Source organism: Jaculus jaculus, chromosome 15 (assembly GCF_020740685.1).
Source record: "Jaculus jaculus isolate mJacJac1 chromosome 15, mJacJac1.mat.Y.cur, whole genome shotgun sequence".
In the NCBI taxonomy this organism is placed as follows: Eukaryota; Metazoa; Chordata; class Mammalia; order Rodentia; family Dipodidae; genus Jaculus; species Jaculus jaculus.
Window position 1 is genome coordinate 73386668 of NC_059116.1, and position 25154 is coordinate 73411821.

Below are 25154 nucleotides of genomic sequence, written 5' to 3' on the forward strand. Positions count from 1 at the left end.
TTTGGTCGGCATTTTCAAAATATTTTATTTATTTATTTGACACAGAGAGATGAATGAGAGAGAGAGAGAGAATGAATGGGCACACCAGGGCCTCTAGTCACTGCAAACAAACTCCAGATGCGTGCGCTGCCTTGTGCATCTGTAAGGGAGAAACAGTTCAAGGATCTCCTGCCACGTGGGGAGCTGGAGGAGATCATGTGGGGAGTAAGGGCTAGGGGCCCCTCCCTGGCCTGAGCCAGCCCAGGCCTAGCTGAGGGACAAACTCACCCACAGCTGGAAGTTCCCAAGTGACCAGAGAGCGAGAGTCTGCCCTCCTGTTGCAAAGGTTATTTATAACCTTATAGTGGTGGCTGTCTTTTGGCCCAGGTGAACCAAAGGCCAGCTGGTTGGTTCGGGGTAAGGGTTGTCTCAGGAAAGATGGGCTCTGACACCTAAGTTCCAGGGGCTAAACTTGGCCAACTACAATGTTTAAATCCTATAAAAGACCTCCCCACCCCTAAGAGGGGTCTTGACTCTGGAAAAACAGTTCTGTGGAGCTAGGCAAGAGAGGTAAGTCCGGTGATCTTGGATTTCTAACAAGTACAAACTTTCCTGCCTTTTTTACCTCAGGGGTCCAGTCACCCTAACCCTACCCCCTTCACATTTGGCTTACGTGGTTACTGGGGAATTGACCCTGGACCCTTAGGCTTTGCAGGCAAGCGCCTTATCCAGCCCTTGTCAGGCATTTTGTCATAGCAATGACAAAGGTAACTAACACATATGGTATATTTTGTGACTAAAAAATTCCTCACAGGATGATTAGCCAAAATTATAGTTTCTTTTCTCCATCCTGTGACAGATCACCCAACAGAAGAAGCAACTTCAGGAAGGTGGCCCACCATTCGAGGGTGCAGTTCCATGCCTGCTTTTAAGCAGAGCTCCGAGGAGGAGACTTGGTTGTGGTTGGAGGGCTCTCCTGCCTGTCTGTGGTAGCGTCCTCTGGCCTTCCCGTGGGCTTCGCCTCTCGCGTTCACATCCTTACTAGTGAAGGAGATCACGTCTTTCGGCTCGTGTGGAGGGTCACCTTCTGTTCTCAGCACGTTTGTCAGTGTCCAGTCCCTCTATTGATGAAGGTAGTCCAAACTCAGCTGATAATTTTCCTAAGAATTTGGAAATCCTTCCAGTTCTCCCCATGTCTCCCCACTGTCCATACCCCTGTATGTACTTCTATACTAACATGAAATATTTGGAGAGGGTGTATAGTTACGTTGAGTCCTGTTCTGAGTTTTTCCACATGGAATTTCATAGTAAGCCTATGGGTAAGGGGCTGTTACTATCTTAGGAAGATGCACTATTAATTCAAAAAGACTCTTGCTTCTAGTTGGGGTGCCCACTTTCCTTAAATCTTGGGGGTGCCCACTGCCCTGTTGAGTCATTTGGGAAGGGTCACAATTGGCTGCCCTCGTGGAGAAGCCTGCACGGCCAGGGTTTTTACTTTTCTGCCAATAGCATGGGAGCTGTGTGGGCTTGCCGACAGCTGCGTGAGTGAGCGGCGCGTGGATCCTTCAGCACCGCGATAAGGAGGCAGTGTGCCGCATTGTACTGATGGGCCGTGCGCCAGCGGTGACCTCTGGCCCCCAGACACCGCTGGAGGCAGTGAACTTACTGTGCCAGTTACATTTTGGGGTGATAAATTTTGCTCAAACAGATAAGCTAACACATGACCACAATCTCCTGAAAATAAGGATGATTGCTAGATGGGAAGGGATTTTGGGAAAGCAAACAGAATATTCACTAGAGTTCATAAATATGGAAGCTCTTTGGTCATATCAGCTATTGCAGGAAACAATGATAAATATCTAGAAAACTAAGTATTAGTGTATGTGTTTTTAACCTGAGTTCATGATTTCTTTTTAATCTTGGCATGACTATATGAGCTATCTGTGGAGTTATGTTAATCTGTGTTTATTTTTTTTTCAGTTTGGTGCACATTTGACAGAGCTTAGAATAGAGAGCTGTTTTATTGAAAATAAGGATGTTAAATGTCATAGGCTCAGTGTTGTTCAGTTGCCCCTGTTTTTCTGACGATGATAAACCATGTTCTGCTTCCTGCATTAACCCAGGGACCTACTGGGGTGGTGTGAGCCAGTTTGTATTTGGGAGGTGAACAGAAGGGGAGTCTCCTGGGAGGTGGGCAGAGCCCGCTCCTGCAGAGCCATCCTGTCAGGTCCGGGAGATGGCGGGACCACGGCTTTGGAGAGGTTTCCTTGCTCTGGTAGCATGCAGGGTTGAGCTCTCTCCCACAGGCTACATGTCAAGCTTGTCGTTACAGAGGCTGATACGCACATCCTCATGTCCACATTCATGGAAGTGCAGGTGTGTGTGTGTGTGTGTGTGTGTGTGTGTGTGTGTGTGTACATGGTTGTCAGTTTTTCCAGAGCTTTTACGCTGTAGCCATTTCGTTGCTGACCTGTCCCCTTGGCTCCCTGGGCGGACCGGCCTCTGTCCAGTCCTCGTCCTGCTCACTGGCCTCGGGCTGCATCATCCACTCTCTCCCGCCCTCGACCAGCTTGCCGCTCGCACTTGGGTTGGAGTGTGTGCTGGACTCAGCTGCTCCCTGCTTTCTTTGTGATCTGCATCTCTGCATCTCCTGGGCCCTTCAAGCTACCCTTTCTCAGCCATAAACATTGCTGTTTTTCTTGCCAGTTTGATAAAAATCCAACAAGCCCAGTTGCTAATTAGAACGTTGCGTAAACACAAGCTTTGTTAAGGGGGGTCATGCATTTTGGCTCCCAGGGAGGTTTGCCATCTGTTCTCAGTGTGTTTCTGTGCGTGTATGTTTCCCTCTATGATGACGGTCACCAGCCTCAGCTTCCTAGTTTTCCCAAGACTTTGGAAATCCTTCCGGTTCTCCCGGTGTGTACATTGCCCATCTATCTGCACAGAAGTACCATACAGAGCACCTCGCTGATAGCAGCAAAGGTTTACAGAAGGCTTCCTGCCACGTCTGACACCATTTCAAGGTTTTCATGTCAAGCCTCGCAGTAAGGCTGTGGTGGGGGAGAGGACATTGCTGCTGTCTCCGTTGGACAGACAAGGATGCTGAGGAGCAGGGACATCCGGGTCTCACAGCTAGTAACTTGTTCACTAAAGCAATTGAAGTTATTTCACATATATACCAGCCAGTGGTCTCCAGTGAACCCTAACAAATGGAACGAAGGTGCACAAAGAGGTTTCTTATAAGGAATTTTCTCATGATTATGAAGACTATTATTACTTATTTTTGTGTGTCTGTGATCAAAAAAAGAAAACCTGGAAGAAATAACTTAAGGAAACAAAGAAGTATTTTGGTTTATAGTTTTTGAAGTTGTTAGAGCCTCGCTGCCAGGCCTCACACTCTTGAGAAGAGTCTCGTGGTGGGGCCACGCAGCAGACTGCTTCAGGTCCTGGTAGATCTGAGTGCTGGCGGTGGAGTGTCCAGACGTTCTAGATTTGCAGGCCCGAGAATCGGAAGAACTGACGGTGTCGTTCCAATCTGAAAGCTGGTAGGCTCTAGAAGCCGGTGGGCCAACATCTCAGCCCCATTTGAAGGCAGGTAGAGGCCATTTCCCAGATGGAAACCAGTCAGGAGGAGCCCTCTCCCACTTCCTTAGGCCAGAAGCTGAGTGGAGGAGGCCCACCATCTGCTTTATTCAGTCTACTGACTGCACGAGAATCCCGACACCCCATCTCGCTAACGCCGCTGCAGGGGCTCCTGGCATCGTACGTGATTTTTAATTGATTTCCATTTGGAAATTCAGTATGTGAGCATACTGAAAACTGGTCGTATTCCCACCAGGCTATCGTCTTGTGTCCTCTGTCTCCCATCCCCATCCCACCGAGGCCCTTCTCACTGGGGATCCTGTAATCCCTGGATGTGCCAGATGGCTCCCGTGGGAGGGAGGGAGCCGTGCCCCACGGTGCCGCTTCCTACCCATGGCCCTTGCATTCTTGCCAGCCCCCTTCCGCCGTGTTCCCTGAGCCCCGAAGGCCAGGTAGAAGCCTCCTGTAGTGCTGGGCTCTTGTTGTCCGCTTTGGTGAGCTCCGAGTGTGCTCAGTGTCTACGGCGTCTCCCTGCGGGCGGTTGTCTGGCGAGCAGTGAGAGCGGCCGTCGTGTCTCACCCACCACTTCCTGGCCGAGTTTCCTGGGTGCCGGCAGATGTGATAGGATGCCTCGGGCACTGCTGGACACTGGGCTTCCAGACCTCTGTAAATTGGGTTCGGGGTGCTTGCAAATTGCATCTGGTTCCTTGTACCTCTGGTAGATACAATGCCCTTGCATTTTCTAAATCACTGGGTTGGGAAAGGCTGCAGTACTAAGTTTTTACCTCTCCCTGAAAGTGGTTTGGGTCCAATCCTAGAGGCCATGTCATGGTAAAGAACCAGCGCAGACGGTGCTTGCCTGTGCCCCAAAGGGTCCCGTGCTTTGCTTACTGCATAATTGTTGGGAGGTTTATCTCTGGCTTTGCCTTAACCTGCCTACCATGTAGTTGGAGGCCTGTTGCTGGAAATGCCCTGTGGATTTTTCTCTAATTGATAAACAACATATTTTTGTCAGTTTGCTACCAAAAAAGTGAGAAATGGTTGACATTGCTTAGTATTCTATGCTGGTTGGCACTCTGCCTCTCACTTAAAAGGTTTGTCCCTCATTTTCTGTTGTAGATAATATATTAGTTTTCTCACTGCTGTGACAAAATACCTGACTTAACAACAACAACTTGAGGGAGGAAGGGTTTTATTTTCACTTGGAGTTTGCAGGATTAAGATCCACTAGGCCAGGGAAGGTGTGATGGTGTCAGCAGGGGCCAGCTGGTCATAGTCCAACCACAGGAAGCCGAGAGGCTGGACAGAAGTAAGGACTGCTATGCAAATAATAAGGCCCACTACCTAATGATCCCCTTCCTTCAGTAGGCTCCCCCCTCCCAAAGGTCCCACCACTTTCCCAACAGTGCCCCAGACCAGGAGCCAAGTATGAGACATGAGCCTGTGGACAACATTTCACATTCATACCACCATAGACAAAGCTATTTTGGAATTAAGATTAAAACCCATCAGTGATTCTTCAATAGACTGACTATAAATGCCTCAACATATGTGTTTCAAACTGCAATAATTTCAATGGCGTTCACCTGAAGTTTTCATTTTTACTGACTAAGGTATAAAAATGAACCTAGTAGGCAAAGATCTAAAGTAAAAAGTGAAAATTCTCCTTCCCTTTCCTCTTATAAACTCACTTCTCAGAAATACCTACTGAGAAGGTGGAGAGTTTGGGGATCATATTCGGTTTTATAAAGCTATTCTTTCTCATGTTTTACGTTAGATTTTTTTTTTTTTTGTCTTTCGAGGTAGGGTCTCACTCTGGCCCAGGCTGACCTGGAATTCACTATGTAGTCTCAGGGTGGCCTCGAACTCACAACAATCATCCTACCTCTGCCTCCCGAGTGCTGGGATTAAAGGTGTGTGCCACTATGTCCGGCTATTAACATTAGAAATTTAAATGAGACGTGAAAGGTCTTGGCCTACACCAGGTTCCAGGATTTGCATAGTGCCGTCAAACAACACTGGAGACTATTTCAGCCTTCCTCCCTGCATAGCTGTTGTTGTGTGTTCTGTGAGTTATTTAGTGAACAACAAATGTTTGCTCCCTTGGTGGTGATAGTAATTATAGTGTGCAGTGTGAACTCATGGTGATTTAAAATTCATTTTGTTCTTTTTTCTAAAAAAAAATTATTGGAAACAGGAAGAGAGAGAAGGAGAGAATGGGCATGCGGGGCCTCTGGTCACTGGAAACGAACTCCAGACACATGCACCGCTTTGTGCATCTGGCTTATGTGGGTCCTGGGGAATCGAACCTGGATCTTAAGATTCATTTTCTTCATGGTTTAGCAGATTTACAGGTTGTGTTGGGCTCGGTCCATGAAGGCAGAGTAGCTCATTGGAGAACACTTTTCAGGTATGTCAGCCTCATCCCCCACTCGGGAACAGAATTCAGTGTACTGTATAGGTTTGCTCCCTGAATGTGGGTTGAGAGTTTCATAGTCACTCATTTCAACCATTTGATGTTGCCAAGCATGGGAATACCTCCAAAATTCTGTAAGTCTGCATGCTAAGCTTTCTTCCCTGAAGTTAAGTTATATAGCATGTTTACCTGGTGAGTGATTACAACCTCAGTTGCAGGGCATTGTGGTTAACTACAGGGAGAAATATCTACGGTTGGTTTCCTATAACTTTCTATTCTGGGTGGTTCAGTAGTAGCATTTTAATACAGCGGTTCCCTTACGCAGACTGCCAAGTGCTGTGAGGGAAACAGTCACTCCACTGAGAAGAGGCGGCACAGAGCAGTTCCAGTCCGCTAACTTGCTAATTACTGGTGGGTATTAACCACCCAGAGGTGGTTAAACAGGACACTCTTTCTGGCCGTGTGTCTAGAATGGGCGATCTAGGGCTCGGCTTCAGGTCTTGCCACTCGCGGCTCCTTTGCTCTTCATTTCCCACGTGCCTTGACCACCCTGCCCCTTCCTGCAGCGCTGCTCCGTTGTCCATTGCCCCCCCTCACCTCTTTTTTTTTCCGAGATAGGGTTTCGCTCTGTTCCAGGCTGACCTGAAATTCACTAATGTAGTCTCAGGGTGGCCTTGAACTTACGGCAATCCTCCTACCTCTGCCTCCCAATTGCTGGGATTACAGGCGTGCACCACCACGCCAGCTACTGTCCCCCATTTTAATCTTGTGACTGGTTGATAATGGTTTACCAGATTTGCTAAGTCTGCACTCTATTCTCTGGGTGTAGGGGTATAGGTGGACTGTTAGAATGGCCATAACCGTAGTCCTCCAGTCCCCCATTGATTTAATTTATTTTATAACGTAACCCGAGGGAAATAGTGCAGTTTGCTTATGCTTTAAGGATGGGTCATACTTTGTAATTCATTTTGTTTGTCGTGTGTGTGTGTGTGTGTGTGTGTGTGTGTGTGTGTGTGTGTGTTGTGCATGTAGAGGCCAGAGGTCAAATTCTGATCTCTTACTCTCACTTTCCACTTGGTTTTTATCAGACAGTGTCTCTCGTTGAACCTGGAGCTCACCCCTTTGGCTACTCCAGCTAGCCCGCCATTCCTGTGTCTACCTTGCTAGTTCTGGAATTGCAGATGCGTGTCCTCCATTTTATGGGGGTGATAGATATCCAAACTCAGTCCCCCTCCAGCCTCTGAGGCAAGCCTTTATTCACTGAGCCATCTCCCTAGCCTTGTTATTTATTTATTTAAAGAAAATCTAACATACTGGGCCAGGGGAATGAACAGAGTTTAGCTATTGATTTCTTCACTGAAAGGAAATAATTGAACAAGTTACAAATGATCTTTCCAGAAGCTGTATTGCCAGCCTCTTCAACTGTCCTCACATTCCAGCACGAAAATAAATCCTTCTCCTAGAGGCATCGAGAATGCTGTGACAAGTGGAGTTATAGCAGATAGATTTAGCTCATGTATTTTATCTGCATAATCTGATTGTAATTTATATATCCTCAGCCTAAATAAAGCGAAGCCATTTCTTATTACCAAATTCTTCTTTTTGTCAACATGATGTGAGTGGGATATTGACTCTAACTGAAGGGTGGCGATTTGTCATAGCAGCTTACGGGAAGGTCTTTTATTGCTCTGTGTAGCTGAGTGACTGCCGGTAGGGTTGTGAGTCAATCAAGATAAACCCAAGTGGGTTAGTCACCCTTGGATGACGATGGATGATGTGAGGGATTTATTAGCCATATTCCTTTAAAAATCTCTTTACATTCATAGCAGGTGCAAACAGGAAAATAATGAGTCACCATCGATGGAAGAGTCTGTTAGTTTGCAAAGCAGGGTTGAGCCAACTAAATGTCAAAGTAGAAGATGAATTACAGAAAAAAAAAAATCGTCACTGGTAGTGTTCACCTCTAGATTAGTTTTGTCAGGTTCAAAGAGGGCAGTTGTGTTTGTACAAATTCAGGTGTTTGATAGACTGCACAAGTTGTGTTAGGAGAACCCCCCCCCCTCCAATTTAAGGTTAAATTTGTAACTCAGGCTGACCTCACAAATGTCTTCACCTGTCCTGGCTTTTTCTCCAGAGCTAGTAATGTATTTGAGAAATTGTATAGCTTGATGTTAACCTTAGTGACAGAACATTCTAGAGAGTATCTATTCAGGAAGGAAAAACAGACAGACCTTAGCAGAGTTTGCTGAGTTCTCCTGGCCTTTCGTCCACCTGATCTCTACTTTTCCTCCTCATTTGAGACTGACAGCTGGCCGTCAACCTTATTTAGATGCCTGGCATCTCAAATCGTGTGTTACGACATAACCTCTTGTCACTGTTTCAGTCCTTGTCGCTGATGTTAACACAGTGACCGTGTGCCCTCAGGTCAGACCTGTGAGCACTGGAAAAGGAGTGCTCTAGAGAGGGCTGCAGCAGCCCTGGGCATGGCACGGGGCAGGAGCTTGAAGAATCACCTGTGACATGGACTTCTCCCCTCCTGAGAGGAGCACAGGTCTTCGCCTCTCGTTTTCCAGTTTCGCTGTCTTTGGCGTATGATGTGTGCTGATTGAAAGAGACGTCTCTATGATTTGAATAAATTCGTGGCATTTGGCCAGAGAGTTAGTCATGTCATTAACATATATTTGTAACCCTGTCACAGTTGCTCTTTCTAAACCATTTGCCACCCACTTACCTTTGAAAGTATAATGGAGTTAATTTTTAAAATTAATTTATTTTCTTCTTTGAGAGAGAAAGGGGAGGAGAGAGAGAGAGAGGAGGAGGAGAGAATGGGCACAGCAGGGCCTCAGCCACTGCAAAAGAACTCTAGATGCATGCACCACCTTGTGCATCTGGTTTACATGGGTCCTGGGGAGTTGAACCTGGATCCTATGGATTGCAGGCAAGTGCCTTAACTGCTAAGCCATCCTTCCAGCCCTGGAGTTATTTTTTTTGTTGTCACAACTGGGAAATGTTATTGGTATTCGTGGGTAAGGTACCAGAATATTCTCTGCACGTCCACAACACAGAGCAGCCCTTGCTCCATCAAAGGATTACCTGACCCCAAATATGCTGAGGTTGAAACACTGACATCACTCTGTAGCTGCATTTGGGCTCAGTAAGGGCACCTTTAGGTCTTCAGTCATCCTGTGGCTCAGTTTGCTTTGGGTTCTCATTGACACGGGCAGCCGGCTTACTCTTGCTGCAATGGCCAGTGTGGGTATAAGGAGGCTGTAGGACTGCCAGTGAGCTATCATTTTGACATTAGGTGAGGGGAGACTATTCCTTCGTACAGAGTAGCAGAGCAGCTGGGAGCCGGGTTAGGTTGACCGGGGCCCCCGCTGGCTGCTGGTGGATGCGTCTGAAACCTCTGGTTTGATGATGCTGTGTTTCACATAGTGCACGTAGTAGCTTCCTGGAATCTAATTAATTACCTTAGGGGATCAACTTACAAAAAGAAGTTTTGTTTTTGGTCTTTGGTTCTAGAAGTTTCAGTACAAGATCAAAGGCTCTTCTGAGCAGGGCTGCATATCATGGTACGAGTGTGAGGCAGAACAAACTGCTTATTGCACAAGTCAGGAAGCAAAGAGAGGCAGCGAAGGAGCGTGGTTCCACCGTCCTCCCTAAGGACCTGCTTCAGGCCTCATATCCTAGATACCCCAGTAGTACCGCTTGAGGACCAAGCCTGTATGCCCGGTCCTTTGCTGAGCCATCACATCCAAACTCCAGCATTACTTATACCGTTCACTGGTGTGAGCTTACTACGTTGGTTGGACCAGGCATCTCCCATCCTGTTATATTCATGTCCTCTTTGCAAGATGGAAAAGAAAGATGTTGGAGAAAGGACAGGTCTGTAGTAGCAAGAAAGAACCAGTTCTAGTCAGTAGTGTGCTTGCTGCATTGCAAGTATGAGGGGCAGAGTTCAGTCCCCAGTATCCACACGAAGCCTGGGCAGGGCAGCGTGTGCCTGTCTGTCAGGACTGGGGAGACAGAAACAAGCAAACCCTTGACATTTGCTAGCCAGCTGCTCTCCGAATTGGTGAGCTCGGGCCACTAAGAGATCCTGTCTCAAAGGAGGCAGACGGCAGGCAACCCGAGGACCACAACCAAGGCTGCCTGTCCTCTGTCCCACACACCTCACGTGCACCTGCACGCACATGAACATAGGCATGCACATGCCACGAACATGCCAAGGAAAAGCAAACATTCCTGTACTAGCCAAAGTTCTCTACAGAAGCAGAACCCTTTTTATTCAGTCTGAGGCCCCACCTCGTATGATGGTGCTGTGCCCATTCATCATAGGTCTCTGTAAGCAGTTTAAGGTTTCTGAAAACACCCTCATACACATGCCTAGAAGTTTATTTTCTTGTTGATTCTAAACTCAGTCAATTGACAATGAAGATTAACTGTCCCATTTACTGAAAGAGGTTTGGCTCTGAATTGCTGGTGCTCGAAGCTGCTTTTACATGTCAGTGCTGATTGTGTTGGGGTCAGTGTAATCCTTGACAGAAGTTCCTGAGAGCTTAAAATTATTAGACAGGGGAGAGGAGCTAGGGTGTGTTTACAGTGTCTGATGAAGTACCTATTATCCCATTGACCTATTAATATTATAATGTTCCTCTTTTTTTATTTTACTTTTTAATCTTAAGTTGTCCCATCTTCTTCTGGCTGAAGAAATCATACTTGCAACATTAGTCAGAAATTTATTTTTCTCAACTCATCTGCTATGAATTGTTTGGCTCATCTGTCGATAAATTATTCCTTCCAAGGCTGACATAATAGTTTTTGTTTTGCTAACCAACCATAAATCTCATCTAGTACGGTCTTAAGTGTTAACAGGAAGAAAGCCATAAGTTAATATCTGTTACATTTCATTGCTTAAAAATAATTGTTCGTAGTAAAGCTTCATTTTTATGAACATAATTTGATTGCATGCAATTGATAGCAGAAAATTTAGGGAATTTGTCCAGGCTCTGATTACAGCCGGCGTGTTCCAAAAGTGTGCCACATCCAAATGAGCTCTGTTTATGTAGTCGAGCAGGCAGAATTTATAGTCAATATTCAACATGAACAAGTGACAGGCGCAGCATGGCGTATTGGTTTACACATTCTAGCCCTTTTCCGAACTTCCACTGAAATAGTTTGCGTTACAGTATTACAGCATTTTGTTTGTTTTATCAACCATAGAGGCCCAAACCTTAGTGACTTAGTTATTTGAAATTTCCTTTTTTTTTTTTTCAAATTGAAAAATTTAGAGCTAGAGACTCTCATATACACTCAACTATACACCTCTCGTTATGACCCTTGTAGTAGTTACCTGCCTCATGGCTGTGCCCAGGTTCATTTGGTCAGGGATTGGCGACGCCCAGCTCATCACCGTGGGGAAGGCATCCGGGTGATGGAGGTTGCTGCTGCGCAGGAAGAACCACGAACCTGCTCGTTCACATCCGGGGTATTCCGGCAGAGGAAGGGGAATGCTAGAGCGCTTCATGGTCTCTTCTTTTCCTTTTTTTATTCTAGCCCACAGGAAGATGGCCCCTCCCTTCAGTGTGGGCCTTTCCCTTCCGTTGTTATTCCTCTCTGAACTACCCTCACAGACATATCCAGAAGCGTCCCTCGGCCTCCTAGGTGATTGTAATTTCTGATCAGGTTGACAGCAGAGGTCAACGTTACACTGGTAGTCACTTAAACCAACTAGTGTTTATCACGGAACCTCTGTTCTTTCTGAGCCGTTTTCCGTTAATAGAAGCGCAGTGTACGGTTTCGCGTCGTCACTCCACCACTCTGGCGTGTCGTTTGTTACTGGTCACTTACCACAGCTTCCTTCTCATAGCAGCGAAACCTCAGCCACCTGACTGCGCAGGGGTCTGGTGTCACGGAATAGCCGTCACACGCTTGTCATGGTCAGTAACTTCTTCTGGGTCACACCAAGGGCCAAAGTTATTACCAACTTCAGATTTTGGGGTTCCTTCTTAGCTATTTAGCCTATGACATAACATTTGTTCTCTCCAAATAACCAAAAACGCTCATTGAGTTCCACAACATTCTTATTGGTGGATATACTATAAATGGGGTAATATTGAGATGTTGAAGATGTGCCCGAACTATAAGAATAAGCTTATTAATATGTTATTTTAACTGTCTGAGTAGAAGAGGAAGGTAAGGCCGTACTAGTGGAGAAGTGGGGCGAGCCCCTGTCCTGCAGGGAAAGAACGACCACCAGACGAAGATCCTTCTCGATCACACTTTATTGGAGAGCCTCTTGGTTAACAGGAAAGTTGATGGCGAGGGGCAAGGGGCCCAGGAGTGTAGCTGCTTTTATAGGGCAGAATACTAATGGGACGCCTGCTGATTGGCTGCCATAGGCTCACCCACCCACAGGAGCCACGGGATAGGCTCAGGTGCATCAAGCGCATGCACAACCTCAAGGGAGGTTGCTGCCTAAATGAGGAAGTATTTACCTCAAGACTGGCGGGAAGCCAGCATCATCTTGTAATCGCGTCTGCATTGGCTCCCTACAGAGAAGTCACTATCTAGTTGGAGGATGCCATGGCCTATGATAGCACAGGTACAAGTCTTAGGTGACAATGAAAAACTCCTTTCCTTAAAGTGGGAAAGTGGCCGTGAGTTACAAAGATAGGTCGTGAAATCACCTTCTGATGTTGGGTTTGCTAATTCTTTCCCCCCAGCAGATCTTAGTATTGTTTGGCACACTTTTCTCTGATCAACCACCATACTGAGGCCTGTAGAAAGATCCTGGTGCTTCCTCCTCAGCCCTTACCTGTGCTGTGCTTTTTGGCTCGTGGGTTCTATCTATTTCATGCCTCTCCTCAGGTAACTCAGCTTTTCCTTTTATCCTTTTTTCTCTTAAAATTTCAACCATTGCCCCTCCCCCATTGATAATTTAGAGACATTTCATTTCACTTTCCTTTTATTTAGTACTTTGGGAAATAGGGGGGGTCTAGCATAACTAGAGAGGTGTGGAGGAGGTTCAGTTAGCCTTCGGGGAGTGCAAGTCAAGGAATTCCAATTTCTACAGTTTCGAAAAGGAAGTGGCTGTCTCTCGAAGCTGCAGCTCCTCCCTCTCCTGTTACTTATCGAGGTACTAGTGATCTTGACTTACGCTCTGTGACAGCCCTGTTCTCAGGTCCTGTCCCCGTCATCTTGGCAAATCGTGGCTTACTAGCGGCTGCTGCTGAGGTCGCCGACACCGTTCGGATCTGGTCACTGCGTTCTCTTGAGGCCTCTGACCTTTCCCTGCCTGCGTCCTGAGCCAGTGACTTCTGGGGTTCTCTCAGCCTGGGGTCCTCCCTTGCCTCATGAGACCACAGACTCCCTTCCCTTCTCACGGGAGAGAGTCACACAGCTGCAAGGACTTCCCGCCCTTCTCTGGTGTCCTTCTGTTTCTGGGGACCGGCCACCTCATATTGACGTGTGTGTGGCATTCCTTACACTGGACACGCCTTTCGCCAATGTTTCATCTGATGACTATGTCCTACTTCAAGATACAATTGCCAAGTACCTCAGATAGGAAGCCATCTCTGCTCCTTACCTCAGGCCTCTGGCAAAGCAATTTAAGGAAGGAAGGGGTTATTTTGGCTCATGATTTGAGAAGGTCAGTCCGTCAGCGGGAGAGAGCATGGTGCTGGGGAGCCCATTGCAGCTCTGTTGCAGGAGAGAGGCTTCTTGCTGACATCTGGGTGGATCGGCGATTACTCCTGCCCTCTTCAAGTTTCTCGTCGACAGGCCTGCTCTCCTGATCACATTACGTGAACATAGGGGTCAGATCTTAATGAACTCTGTCTCCTCCCCCAAATATCTGCGCTTTCATGTGACCCGGCATTGAGACTCCATAAGTGTGTTTTCAACAAATGCATTGGCAGAAGTCTAATGCATTTCTCATGTTCCTAATTTTTTATTTATTTATTTATTTATTTATTTGAGAGCGACAGACACAGAGAGAAAGACAGATAGAGGGTGAGAGAGAGAATGGGCGCGCCAGGGCTTCCAGCCTCTGCAAACGAACTCCAGACGCGTGCGCCCCCTTGTGCATCTGGCTAACGTGGGACCTGGGGAACCGAGCCTCGAACCGGGGTCCTTAGGCTTCACAGGCAAGCGCTTAACCGCTAAGCCATCTCTCCAGCCCCTAATTTTTTAAAAATATTTTATTTTTATTTATTTATTTGACAGAGTTAGGGGTAGGGAGGGGGAGGGAGAGAGAGAGAGGAAAGAGAGAGAGAAAGAGAGACAATGGGTGCGCAGGGCCTTCAGCCACTGCAACTGAACTCCAGACATGTGTGCCCACTTGTGTATCTGGCTAACGTGGGTCCTGGGGAATCGATCCTGGGTTCTTTGGCTTTGCAGGCAAGCGCCTTAACTGCTAAGCCATTCCTCCAGCCCCATGTTTGTAATTTTGCAGGTTTTTTTTTTATTTATATATTTTTTAAAATTTTTTATTTATTTATTTGAGAGCGACAGACACAGAGAGAAAGACAGATAGAGGGAGAGAGAGAGAATGGGCGCGCCAGGGCTTCCAGCCTCTGCAAACGAACTCCAGACGTGTGCGCCCCCTTGTGCATCTGGCTAACGTGGGACCTGGGGAACCGAGCCTTGAACCGGGGTCCTTAGGCTTCACAGGCGAGCGCTTAACCGCTAAGCCATCTCTCCAGCCAGGTTTTTTTTTTTTTTTTTTTTTTAAAGGTAAGGTCTCTTTGTAATCCAGGCTGACGTGGAACTTACTCTATAGTCCAGGCTGGCCTCGAACTCTCAGAGATCCTCCTACAAAAGCTCTAGGGTTAAAGGCATGAGCCACCACACTAAACACATACGATTTTACAATATTAAATTTCAGAATATAAAATTAATCTGACAGGAATTGGTGTGGCAAGTCTTTTGGCCCACAGTCCAGTGCCCTGTCACACTAAAAGTTTAAAAGCTACTTGTGGTCATTCAGAGTCTCTCTTGGACGTCTGCTCTGGGCTTGTGGTGAGGTCATCCTTGAGAAGTTTGAATATGGTCACCTTTCTCCTCATTCACAGAGCCTTCTGTCTGATAAAGGGCTTGGGGCCTACTGGACAGATACTAAAGTATGAAGTGCGTGCTCCAGGGAAGGCGTTCTTTCCAGACTGGGTGGTTGAGGCTGAGAGCAGAGCGTCTTGTAAGTGAAGGGCTCTGGCTGCCAGTACGCAGGGCACAGCAGTCCATCCACCTCAAGGCCCCACCTGCTACCTCTGTCAGGATGGATTCAGCATCCGAGCCAAAAGGAGAACCCACTGAATTGAAATGTCAGCCAGCAGAGCTCTGAGTGTAAAGTTATGGGATGAAATGTGGGAGGTTGTGGGAGAAGGTGAAAGTGCACTGTAAAAACTCTTCGTAAATGTGCAAGTGTCCAGATGATCTCTTAACCAAAGTCACCGTTTTGGGTATGTTGATTCAATGTGTTTGGAGTCCTCAGGTGAGGAAAGGCTCCAGACTTAGATGTAGTGAAATAATGAATTTCCTTTTCCTGTCTGAAGCAATAGGATGACTTTGGTAACGGCTTGACTTTAGGTTTGACATTTATAGCCGTCACTTCTCAGTTAACTTCTCTTTGATTAGTTTCTGAGCTTGGCTTGTTTCCCTGCAGCAGCTCACTGGTGTGGGTGTGACCATGTCACCACCATTCCCGCTGGCAAATTCGCTTCCTCCCTCCTTCCTCCCTGTTCCTGGCCAGCTGCCTTCTTCTCGGTTTTCTTTCTCCCCCTCTTGCTCTTCCTTTCCTCCCTCCATACTTCTTTCATTGACCACGGGGCCCCTGCTTACATGAGTAATCAAGCACACGTCTGTAGCCCTGCCCCAACACTGTGGTCAATCAAGCTTTGTAGGTAAGGACACACACATCCACGGAGATGAGATGGCTTTTCTAATGCCACTCAATGTGGGATGCAGCTTGGATTCCAACTCGGGCACTGCCATCTAGAACCTTCCCTCTCCTGTGCGGTGTGAGGTTCTGAGTGTGCATTTCTTACTGGACACTCTGGAAGATACCGTCTGCAAGAGTTGTCTGATCTGTTTATTTCTCTTTTATTTTGACCATAGTGTCTGTGGAATCTTTAGACTAGAAATCATTAAGGTGGGGAATTAATACAAGTTCTGTAGAAAAACATGTGCCACACTTACACACAAACAGACAGACAGACAGACACACACACACACACACACACACACACACACACACACAATTGTGGAGACTTGGTGGACCACACAGGGATGGATCACACAGGGGAGGCCAGGAAGCTAGAGAGTCAGGGAAGAGTGGCAGTTTGTGACTTAGGGTCATCTGCTGGGGAACCAGGACTAGCCCTTGCTGTAGAGGAAGTCTTGATTTATTCAGTCTTGGTTGAGGCTCATTTGCATCCTGGAGACATTCTGCTTTAAGGTGTTAGGATCCTCTGAAACACCCTTCAAAAGCTCCCAAATCACTTGAAAATATTTTTTTTTGTTTTATTTTTGTTTATTTGAGAGCAACAGGCAGACAGAGAAAAAGGCAGAGAAAGAGAGAATGAGCACGCCAGGGCCTCCAGCCACTGCAAATGAACTCGACACATGCACCACTTTGTGCATCTGGCTTATGTGGGTCCTGGAGAATTGAGCCTCAAACTGAGGCCCTTAGGCTTCACAGGCAAGCCCTTAACCGCTAAGCCATCTCTCCAGCCCCCCAGATCACTTTTCATCACATAATCTGGACACTACAGACAGTGATGCCAACTCTGTTAATCACACAAGGGCATTTTAATTTTGCAAACTTCTCTCTATATATGATATGTATAATATATGTAAATTTATGTAATAGATAAGTATATGTTATATATATATATGTATATATGTTTATGTATATATGTATCTAAGGAGAGCATTGGAAAGTATGTGAGTGGACGTAGTTTTGCTCTAGCAAAGAAAGTAACTGCCAAAAGAAGTGAGCCAACTATGGAAAAGGGAGAGGCCTGGGGAATAAAGTCTTTAACAAGCAAGTCTTTTTCCCTTGAATGCAGAGCCATGGGCTTGTATGACATGTCAATTCAGTCTCGACACTTTCTCTGCTGAGAGAGTTAATAAAAGACCTATACGGGCTCCTTCCTAGTGGAGACTGGCAGAAATCGCCGACTCTTTTCAAGGGTATTTTTCAAGAGCAGAAACATGTTTAAAGCAGTAGCAGAAGTGTCTGTAAAGGTGAGAGATATTGACAGCTTGAAAAGAATTGGAGAAAGGAAGAAATTTCATATTTTATTGGATGAAGATCTCTAGCTCGTGAACAGTGATCAACTTTTAAACTTGTTCTAATAGTTTCGGCAGCTTCTTGTCTCCCAGGGTCTTACACTGTGGGATGCTGTAAACAGCCTGTCTGTGTGTTGTTTTTATTGCACATGTTGGTTATTTTTAGTGCTCCAAGCTTCATGGGAGCTTCGGACTTGGATGTTCTTGCTCCCTTTTTGATTAGGTGCTATCGGGTAGCACCCTGTATTTCTCTGTTGAAATGAACTGAGCCATGTTAGTTGGTAGAACCATGGTATGAACCATGCAGCAGGAGATCTTATAGCAAGGCATATAAAATGCCTTTCTCTGTTGTATAAAGTAAGAAAGTGTCACATTTGTTACTCGAACAGATTCTTGGCTTTGGATATTATATAGGTTAACACTAAAAATTGCTTTTTGTTTGCTTGTTTTTCAAGGTAGGGTCTCACTCTGGCCCAGGCTGACCTGGAGCTCACTATGCAGTTTCAGGGTGGCCTTGAACTCTTGGCGATCCTCCTACCTCTGCCTCCCGAGTACTGGGATTAAAGGCATGCGCCACCACGCCCAGCAAGGCTAAAATTTTAAATGATATTTTACCTCATGTATAAGCAGTTAAAACAGGGAGATACACAAAATGAAAAGAAATAGCCATGCATTTGTAATGGCTTATGATAGGATAATGAGTTTGGTCATATTTTGCTGAAAATTTGCATTACTACTTAGGTAACATTGGCTCTTAATTTTGAATTAATCAAGTGCTATTTCATCACAAGATTAGTTGAGCACTTGCTTAACTAATGTAAACTTTATAAAGCCATCTAACATGAGAGCCCTTCTTCTGACTGAACTTTCATAGATGCAATGAATGCTTACTGTACACCAGTTGTTTTTGATATTGATATTGCGTGTATAATTGTGAACACAGGAGTCTTGAACATGTGTAGCTTTCTGCACTTGAGGGTCAGGCGGAGACTGTAGACACATGGATGTACATGTGATTATAAATTGTGTAGCATGTGTGAAAAGCAGAGTTGGGGACTGTGGGAGTGGGTGTCGCATGTCATGGAGTGGGGGTAAGCAAGGAGGGCTGGGGCAGTGCAGGGTTCTTACCTGGATGGAAGAACGTATCGAGAGGCCTCAGGTGGCTGCGTAGGTCCAGGTGATCTTACAGAAATGTGAGGTCGAGAACCAAGAGAGAGTAATGGGAGGAACAAAGCCGCAGGTTCGTTGAGCCAGGCTTAGATGTTTAGCATAGAAGATTCAGAGGCTGTGTGGCCAGTCTCATGTGTGTCTGTACACAGACCACGCTGAACCCTGTACATCGAGCTAGAGCCGTGCTGTATGGAGCAGAGAATGGGTCACCAGATCAATGAAGAGCTCCTGCGAATTGACATATTGCTTCAAAGAGCCTGTAGAGAACATCATGAGATATGAATAAGGAGTTCCCAGAAGACAATCTGAATTGTCATAGTGGGAAGTGACTCAACTGTAAGATAATCAGTGAAATGAAAATCAGAATGGTTTCGTGCACTCGAGACTGGCCAACTTACCAAGTCTGATCCTATGAAATATTGACAAGGGCGAAGAGAAGAAGGAACTTGCTTTGCTAGTGATGAGAGTGTAAGCTGGATGAATGGCTGTGGCTCAGCCAGTAAGTGTGCTGGCGTGAGGACCTGAACTTGGAGTCCCAGCGCTCACACAAGCAGGGTATGACCCCAACACCGGAGCAGCAGAGGCAGGAGGATGTACCAGTTCTCCTCTCTCTCTCTCTCTTTCTTATTCAGAGAGAGAGACAGACAGACAGACACTGGGAGTGTGTGCTTCCTGTGGGTCCACAGAATCTTCTCTGTATATGTTGAAAAAATGGGGTGGTGATTGCTAAGTTATGGGTAAAATTTCCTGGACCAGAATTACTGAGACTCCCTGAGTATTAGTCATTCTTTACTGCCTCAGAGCTCACCTGCGATACAGGTAAGTGTAGGGCAAGCTGTAGCTTTCTGACATTTAATGTGTGCAGTCGTTCTTCAGTTTGAAGTAATTGGAGAATTACCATGTGGCAAAGGTCTGGTTTACATTCAATGAAGATTATTCTTGCAGTCATACACTGATGATGATAAGTCTTGAAAAGAGATATGTAATGGATCAAACATATTGCCATTTCGGGTGAGAAGTTTAATTAGACTCATGAAACAGTGCTGATCAACTTCCATTGCAGTGAATTTTGTGCAATTCCCTAAGCAACTTGAATTGTGGTAGAACCTAATTAAAATGGATATTGGTTAAAATAATTTCAGCTGGGTAGAAATGGTGATGTGCTATATTTAGCTTTTATTTTATATCTATATCACCACGTATTTTTGTATGTTTGAAAATTTAGAGCTTTGCGAGCTAAATGTTTATTGGCATTGTTTTTCTTTTAAGTTGGGGATATTTCTGAGGATTCTTTCATCTCTGTTCTTAACTTCAAATAATCAGTATACTTTTATAGGTTTTTAGATACATTTTCTGTGGTGAGCAATTTATCTAGATATAGTAAGACACATAAAAGAGAGGCTTGTGTGGAAAGTTATAGAATAGACCCTCTGGATCATTGGGCTCACAGGATGTAAACTTCGGAGCCATCTCCATGACTGTCTTACTAGCACTCTTGATGATTTAAACATCAGCATTTCTTTATAGGGTGTTTTCATATTTAAAATGTGTTATTATTATTATTTGAGAGAGACAGTAAGAGAAAGAGACACAGAGGGAGAGAATGGGCGCACCAGGACCTTCAGCACTGTCAGTGAGCTCCAGACACGTGTGTTCCCTGTGCGAATGTCCACTTTGGGCTCTTGTGTCATTGTTTGTCTGGCTTATGTGCCACCTGGAGATTTGAACAGGAGTTCTTAGGCTGCATAGGTGAGTGTGTTAACTGCTAAGCCATCTCTCCAGCCCTATTTAAAAAATTTTAACTTAAATGATAATTTGGATCGTATGTTAGAAGCAACCTTATGAGGAAAATCAATTGTCCCATGCTGGAAATAGACATAAATTTTGTCAAGTACAGGGCCTCTTATTGATGGACTTATGTTGCTGTGATGAGATACAAAATGCATATTTATTGGATTTAGCTGTATATTTTGTTTTCTTCTTCTTCTTTTTTTCAAGGTAAGGCTTTACTCTAGTCTTGGAATTCACTGTGTAGTCTCAGGGTGGCCTCAAACTTACAGTGATCCTCCTGCCTCTGCCTCCTGAGTGCTGGGATTAAAGGCGTGCGCCACCACACCTGGCTTTGTTTTCTTCTTGATTCTTTTGGGCAAACAGATTTTTCATACTGTCTCTCACCCTAAATTATTGATTTTAGAGAGTAATAGGTTGTAGTGGGAAGTTTCCATGGAAGATTGACAACTAAATACTTGCAAAGTGCCCATGGGTTTTGCTCCTACGTTTTTCCGTGGACATAGACAAGAGTTAGGAAAGGGCACCGCGTTGTCAGCGCGGTTGGAGCAGATCAGTGTATCACAGGTCTTTGCAGGCACCAGGAGCATGCAGATTTGAATCAGGACACCCTGGGTATCGTTGCTGCTGGTCTCCGTCACCGATTAAAGGTGCATCTTAGCTGTAGAGCACGGATCTATCCCATTTGAGGCTCAGGGTTCAATTCCCAAGCACTGTCGGGGGGGGGGGTTACTTTTGCTTAGAAAAAAATGCAACACTACATTCACTAATTGCTCAGTGTGCGCCACGTGCAGTTTAATTTTATTTATGTAACCTTCCCCTTGAAGTCTTGTGGCATCCCTCTCAGCACTGTTTTTTGTTGTTTTTTTTTTAATGACAGGAATTGAGCATGTTACTCGAAATACTATAACAGATCATGGTGAATCTATCTTGGAGGCCACCTCTGCCCGACACCCTTTGGGTCTATTCCCCTTGAGTTAGAAAGGATTGCTTCAGACTTCTGAAGATCCTGAATGATGCCTGTGTCTAAGGCTCCATTAAGTCCCAGATACATCAAAGGCTGCCTGTCCTTGTACCAGGAAGTCAAAAAATCAGGGTGTGAATCCGTGGCACCTGGGTGGGGGGAGAGTGATGCTCTCCATTCTACTGACTTTGTGCCTGCCTCTGTTACCTAGAAGGCTCAGTGATTCACCACGAGAGTGCCTTGTTCCCAGACCCTGACTTCTACGCACTGACAGAATGTCACCTGCAGTGTCCAGTAGTTCAGTCCCCACCTCCGCCGTGTGTTCCGTGTGCATGCATGTGTGTGTGCATGTGTGTGTAGATGCACGTACCTGTGCACACGTGTGGAGGCCAAAGGTGAGTGTTGGATGTCCTCTGTTGCTCTTCTGTGTTGTTTCCTTGAGACAACTTCTCATGCTTGGAGCTTCCATGTTCAGGCAGAGTGCTGACCAGCCAGCCAGCAACTGGCCTGCTCCCACCCCTAGAGGCCTGGGGCGAAGGTGCGTGTGGCCACGGCCACCTTTGTAAGTGGTGCTCTGGGTGCCGCTGGGGCCCTCCCGGGTTTCCTGTGCTTGAGCCACGCGCTCTCTTGCCTTCTGAACCGCCCCAGGGTCTCCTCGTTTCCTCTCACATGGCGTCTCAGGCACTTTTCTTCCTTGTGCCCAGTGCACTTAACCTTTAGGTTTTTTTTTTTAATTTTGAGAGCGAGAGAAAGGGAGAGAGAGAGACAGAATGGGCATGCTAGGGCTTCCAGCCACTGCAAATGAACTCCAGATGCATGCACCAACTTGTGTATGTGGCTAACGTGGATTCTAGGGAATCGAGCCTTGAACCGGGGTCCTTAGGCTTCACAGGCAAGTGCTTAACCACTAAGCCATCTCTCCAGCCCTAACACTTAGTTTTGATTCTGTGTTTGGTTCTCAGATACCTGTAAGGGCCTCAGGTTCTTTACTTTTCAATTTCTTTGCTTCCATTTTCTTCAAGCTATTGCCAGCGTTATTGTATGCAGGGATCTCTTGCCAGTGAAATGTCATTCTTGACCTTCCCAAGCGTCCACTGAATCATCGTCGTTGATGGCCGATGCTTGGGCTGCACCGTGTTAGGCTTTCTTTCTCCATTTCCCCTTCAGTCCATCATTGTTACCACATACCATTGGTTCTCTTTTCTCACTGAAAATCTTTTCCCTGCTGCCTCCAGCCCTCACTGTCCCTTTTTCCTGGAATCTCTTGAACTGCTGTGCCTGTCCTTGGTAACAGGCTTGACACAGGCTGTAGGACTGGAGAGCCCCAGTTTCTGTCGTCCTCTAGTTGTCGTGGGCAGCGTGGACTCCAGTCCCTACTTAGTGACAGATTGGCTGCCTTAATCTTAGCACGGTTTGTTTATACCTGGTATATGAAACTGTGACAAACATTGAACCAATGCTTACGGAAGAATGCCATGGTTCTCAACTTGATTGATGTTGCCTCTTGCGTTGACGTGTGTTCTTCTCCCTGTCTTGCCAGCTATCAAAGAGAAGTATACGGACTGGACAGAATTCCTCATACGCGATCTGACTGGTTCGCGGACGGCACCTGCCAACCTCCTGGAAGGAGTATGTATTGTTCTTATTCCTCTAGTCTAAGCGGAAGCAGGCCTGCCCTTCCTGTGAGCGCAGGCCTCGTGGCTCCTTTGCATATATCCTTCTGCAGATACATGTGCGCACGCACGTGTTTCTATGGATGCAGACCAACTTCCTGTTTGGTATTGAATTATGTAGGTGCTGGATTTGAATGACATTAGCTGATGTTTTCCTGTGTTGTAATCAGTACATTTAATTTTGCTCTATGCAAGTGCATTTTAAAATTATGTTAGGATGTCTTCCAATTATCCTTAAGCCTGTCTCCTATATTAGTGAATGTAAGTAAGTCTTATATAATGACCTTTCAACAGGTGATAACTAAGCAGTCCTCTGTGCTAATGTTGTCTCTTGGGGCACATTGCTAAGTAGTTCCATTACCTATTCTATTTCATGTGCATCACCCCAAGATTTGAAAAGCATGCATTTTAGCTAATGTTTGAATTAGCTACCTCCATAAAAATAAGAGGAGAAATGGCTATCTTTAAATACCATTATGTCAAGTATCAGAAACTGATGAAAGAAATAGTTGACTCTCAAGTCTTGATGTTTCATTTGAAAATAATGTTCTAATGAATCATTAGTATTATAAATCACCAAACAGGAGGACAAAGGCACTATGCCATGAGTGATTACTGAATTAGAAAGTTCGTGTGGAAAACATAGTGAATGACTGGGAATAAGGTGTGAATTTTACAGCATTACTGTTGTTGTTATTATTCTAAGCATAATTTCCCCCTGGTGTCTCCTTGGAATTAATACTTCAGAGAACTACCTGTAGAGTCAACAGGTGCTTTGAGGTTGCTTTTCTTAATATATTTATCTTAATAGCTACTATTTGAATGATTTGGTTAACACAACAAAATGATGGTTATTCTCTCTCCAAAGGAGCATGTTGCTTTACTCTAATTTTTAAATATAAGGCTGTAAGCTATAAGGTTGGCCAAAAACCAAACAAAAACCCATGCTCTTAATATGCTATATTCTAAGATGGTTCCTTAGAAAGAAAGGCCAAAGCCGTTACTAGGTTAAAGAGTCAACTGTGGAGAAAATCCTAATGTATAAATAGTCAAGTGTGAGCAGACGTGAATGTGTTATTAGACACGTCATCTCCACACGGTCACGCCTTATTCCCTTAATAAATATACAGTTGGTCTTGGCTATTCTACACCATTGTAAGGCGAGCCTCTCTTGAGAGCTATGTATAAACATATAGCTCTGAATTAGAGATACATCTGTCAGCTTGGAAGACAGATATCGTATTACCACATGTTTTCTAGCTTCAGGTGAATTTGTGTGTAACTGTACTTACAAACATACTAATTCCTGACAAGTGGGTTTTTATCTGGGAAGGATAATATGATAAAAAGCTATCATAAACTGTTATTTTGTATTCGCTTGTGATTTTTGTTGTTGATGCTGTGTGGATGTGCGGGTGTGTGTGAGGGGAGCGGGAGGGGCGGGGTGATGGTTGTGCACGGGGGGGGGGGGGGGTGGGAGACGCCAGACTGTTTGCCAATAGCTTGGATGATGGTGTGAAAAAATATTATCTTCTGCTGTCATCTGTTGCCATGAGAACCTTGAAATAAAGTTTAAAATAAGGAGTTTTGCTTCTGTTTAAACAGCCTCTGCGAGGGAAAGGCCCTATAGACCTCATTACAGTTGATTCCTTAATAGAACTTCAGGACTCTCAGAACCCTTTTCAGTACTGGATAGTTAGTGTGGTTGACAATGTCGGAGGAAGATTGCGCCTTCGCTATGTGGGATTGGAGGACACTGACTCCTATGACCAGTGGTTGTTTTACTTGGATTACAGACTTCGACCAGTTGGTTGGTGTCAAGAGAATAAATACAGAATGGACCCGCCTTCAGGTAAGGGCCCAGACTTCTCCTGCTCTCAGACACCTCAGCAAACAAGGTCGTGCTTTCCCGGATGTGTGCCCGGGCGCGGCTGTGCGGTGTGCCCTTCACACTCACAGAGGGGAACGGGGACCATGTTCCTTTCATGACGCTTCGTGACAAGAATAAGATACCAGACCCGAGGGTAGAGTCGTCAAAGCAGAAGATGATGGTGGGGCCTGAGTGGATGGATATGGTTGCTTTGGAATTAGGGGTTAGAAATGAAGTACATGATAGACTGATATTTGGACGTATTGTCCCCCCCCTTCCCTCTTTAGGGATTCTGATAGTTTTGCAAGTAGGCTTCATACATTCTGCCTGCTAGTCTGCGCATCCATCCTCCCATTCATATCCAGCCCTCCCTCTCTCCATCCCTCCATCCACCATCCGTATATCTATCTATGCATTCCTGTC

At 45.6% G+C, this 25154-nt stretch overlaps 1 protein-coding gene across 12 annotated transcripts in view; it reads left to right on the forward strand.

The window, feature by feature from the left end:
* Sfmbt2 (Scm like with four mbt domains 2) overlaps nt 1-25154 on the forward strand; it is a 242588-nt gene that overhangs the window by 83232 nt on the left and 134202 nt on the right. For 10 of the 12 annotated variants that reach the window (XM_045134896.1, XM_045134901.1, XM_045134900.1 and 7 more), the window contains exons 5-6: nt 22729-22817; nt 24467-24713. The exons of 1 other annotated variant lie outside the window; for it this stretch is intronic. In XM_045134896.1, coding sequence (XP_044990831.1) covers nt 22729-22817; nt 24467-24713 — 336 coding nt within the window. Of the gene's footprint in view, nt 1-22728; nt 22901-24466; nt 24714-25154 lie in introns of those variants that run through there. One more of the 12 variants, XR_006633665.1, reaches the window with a different exon arrangement.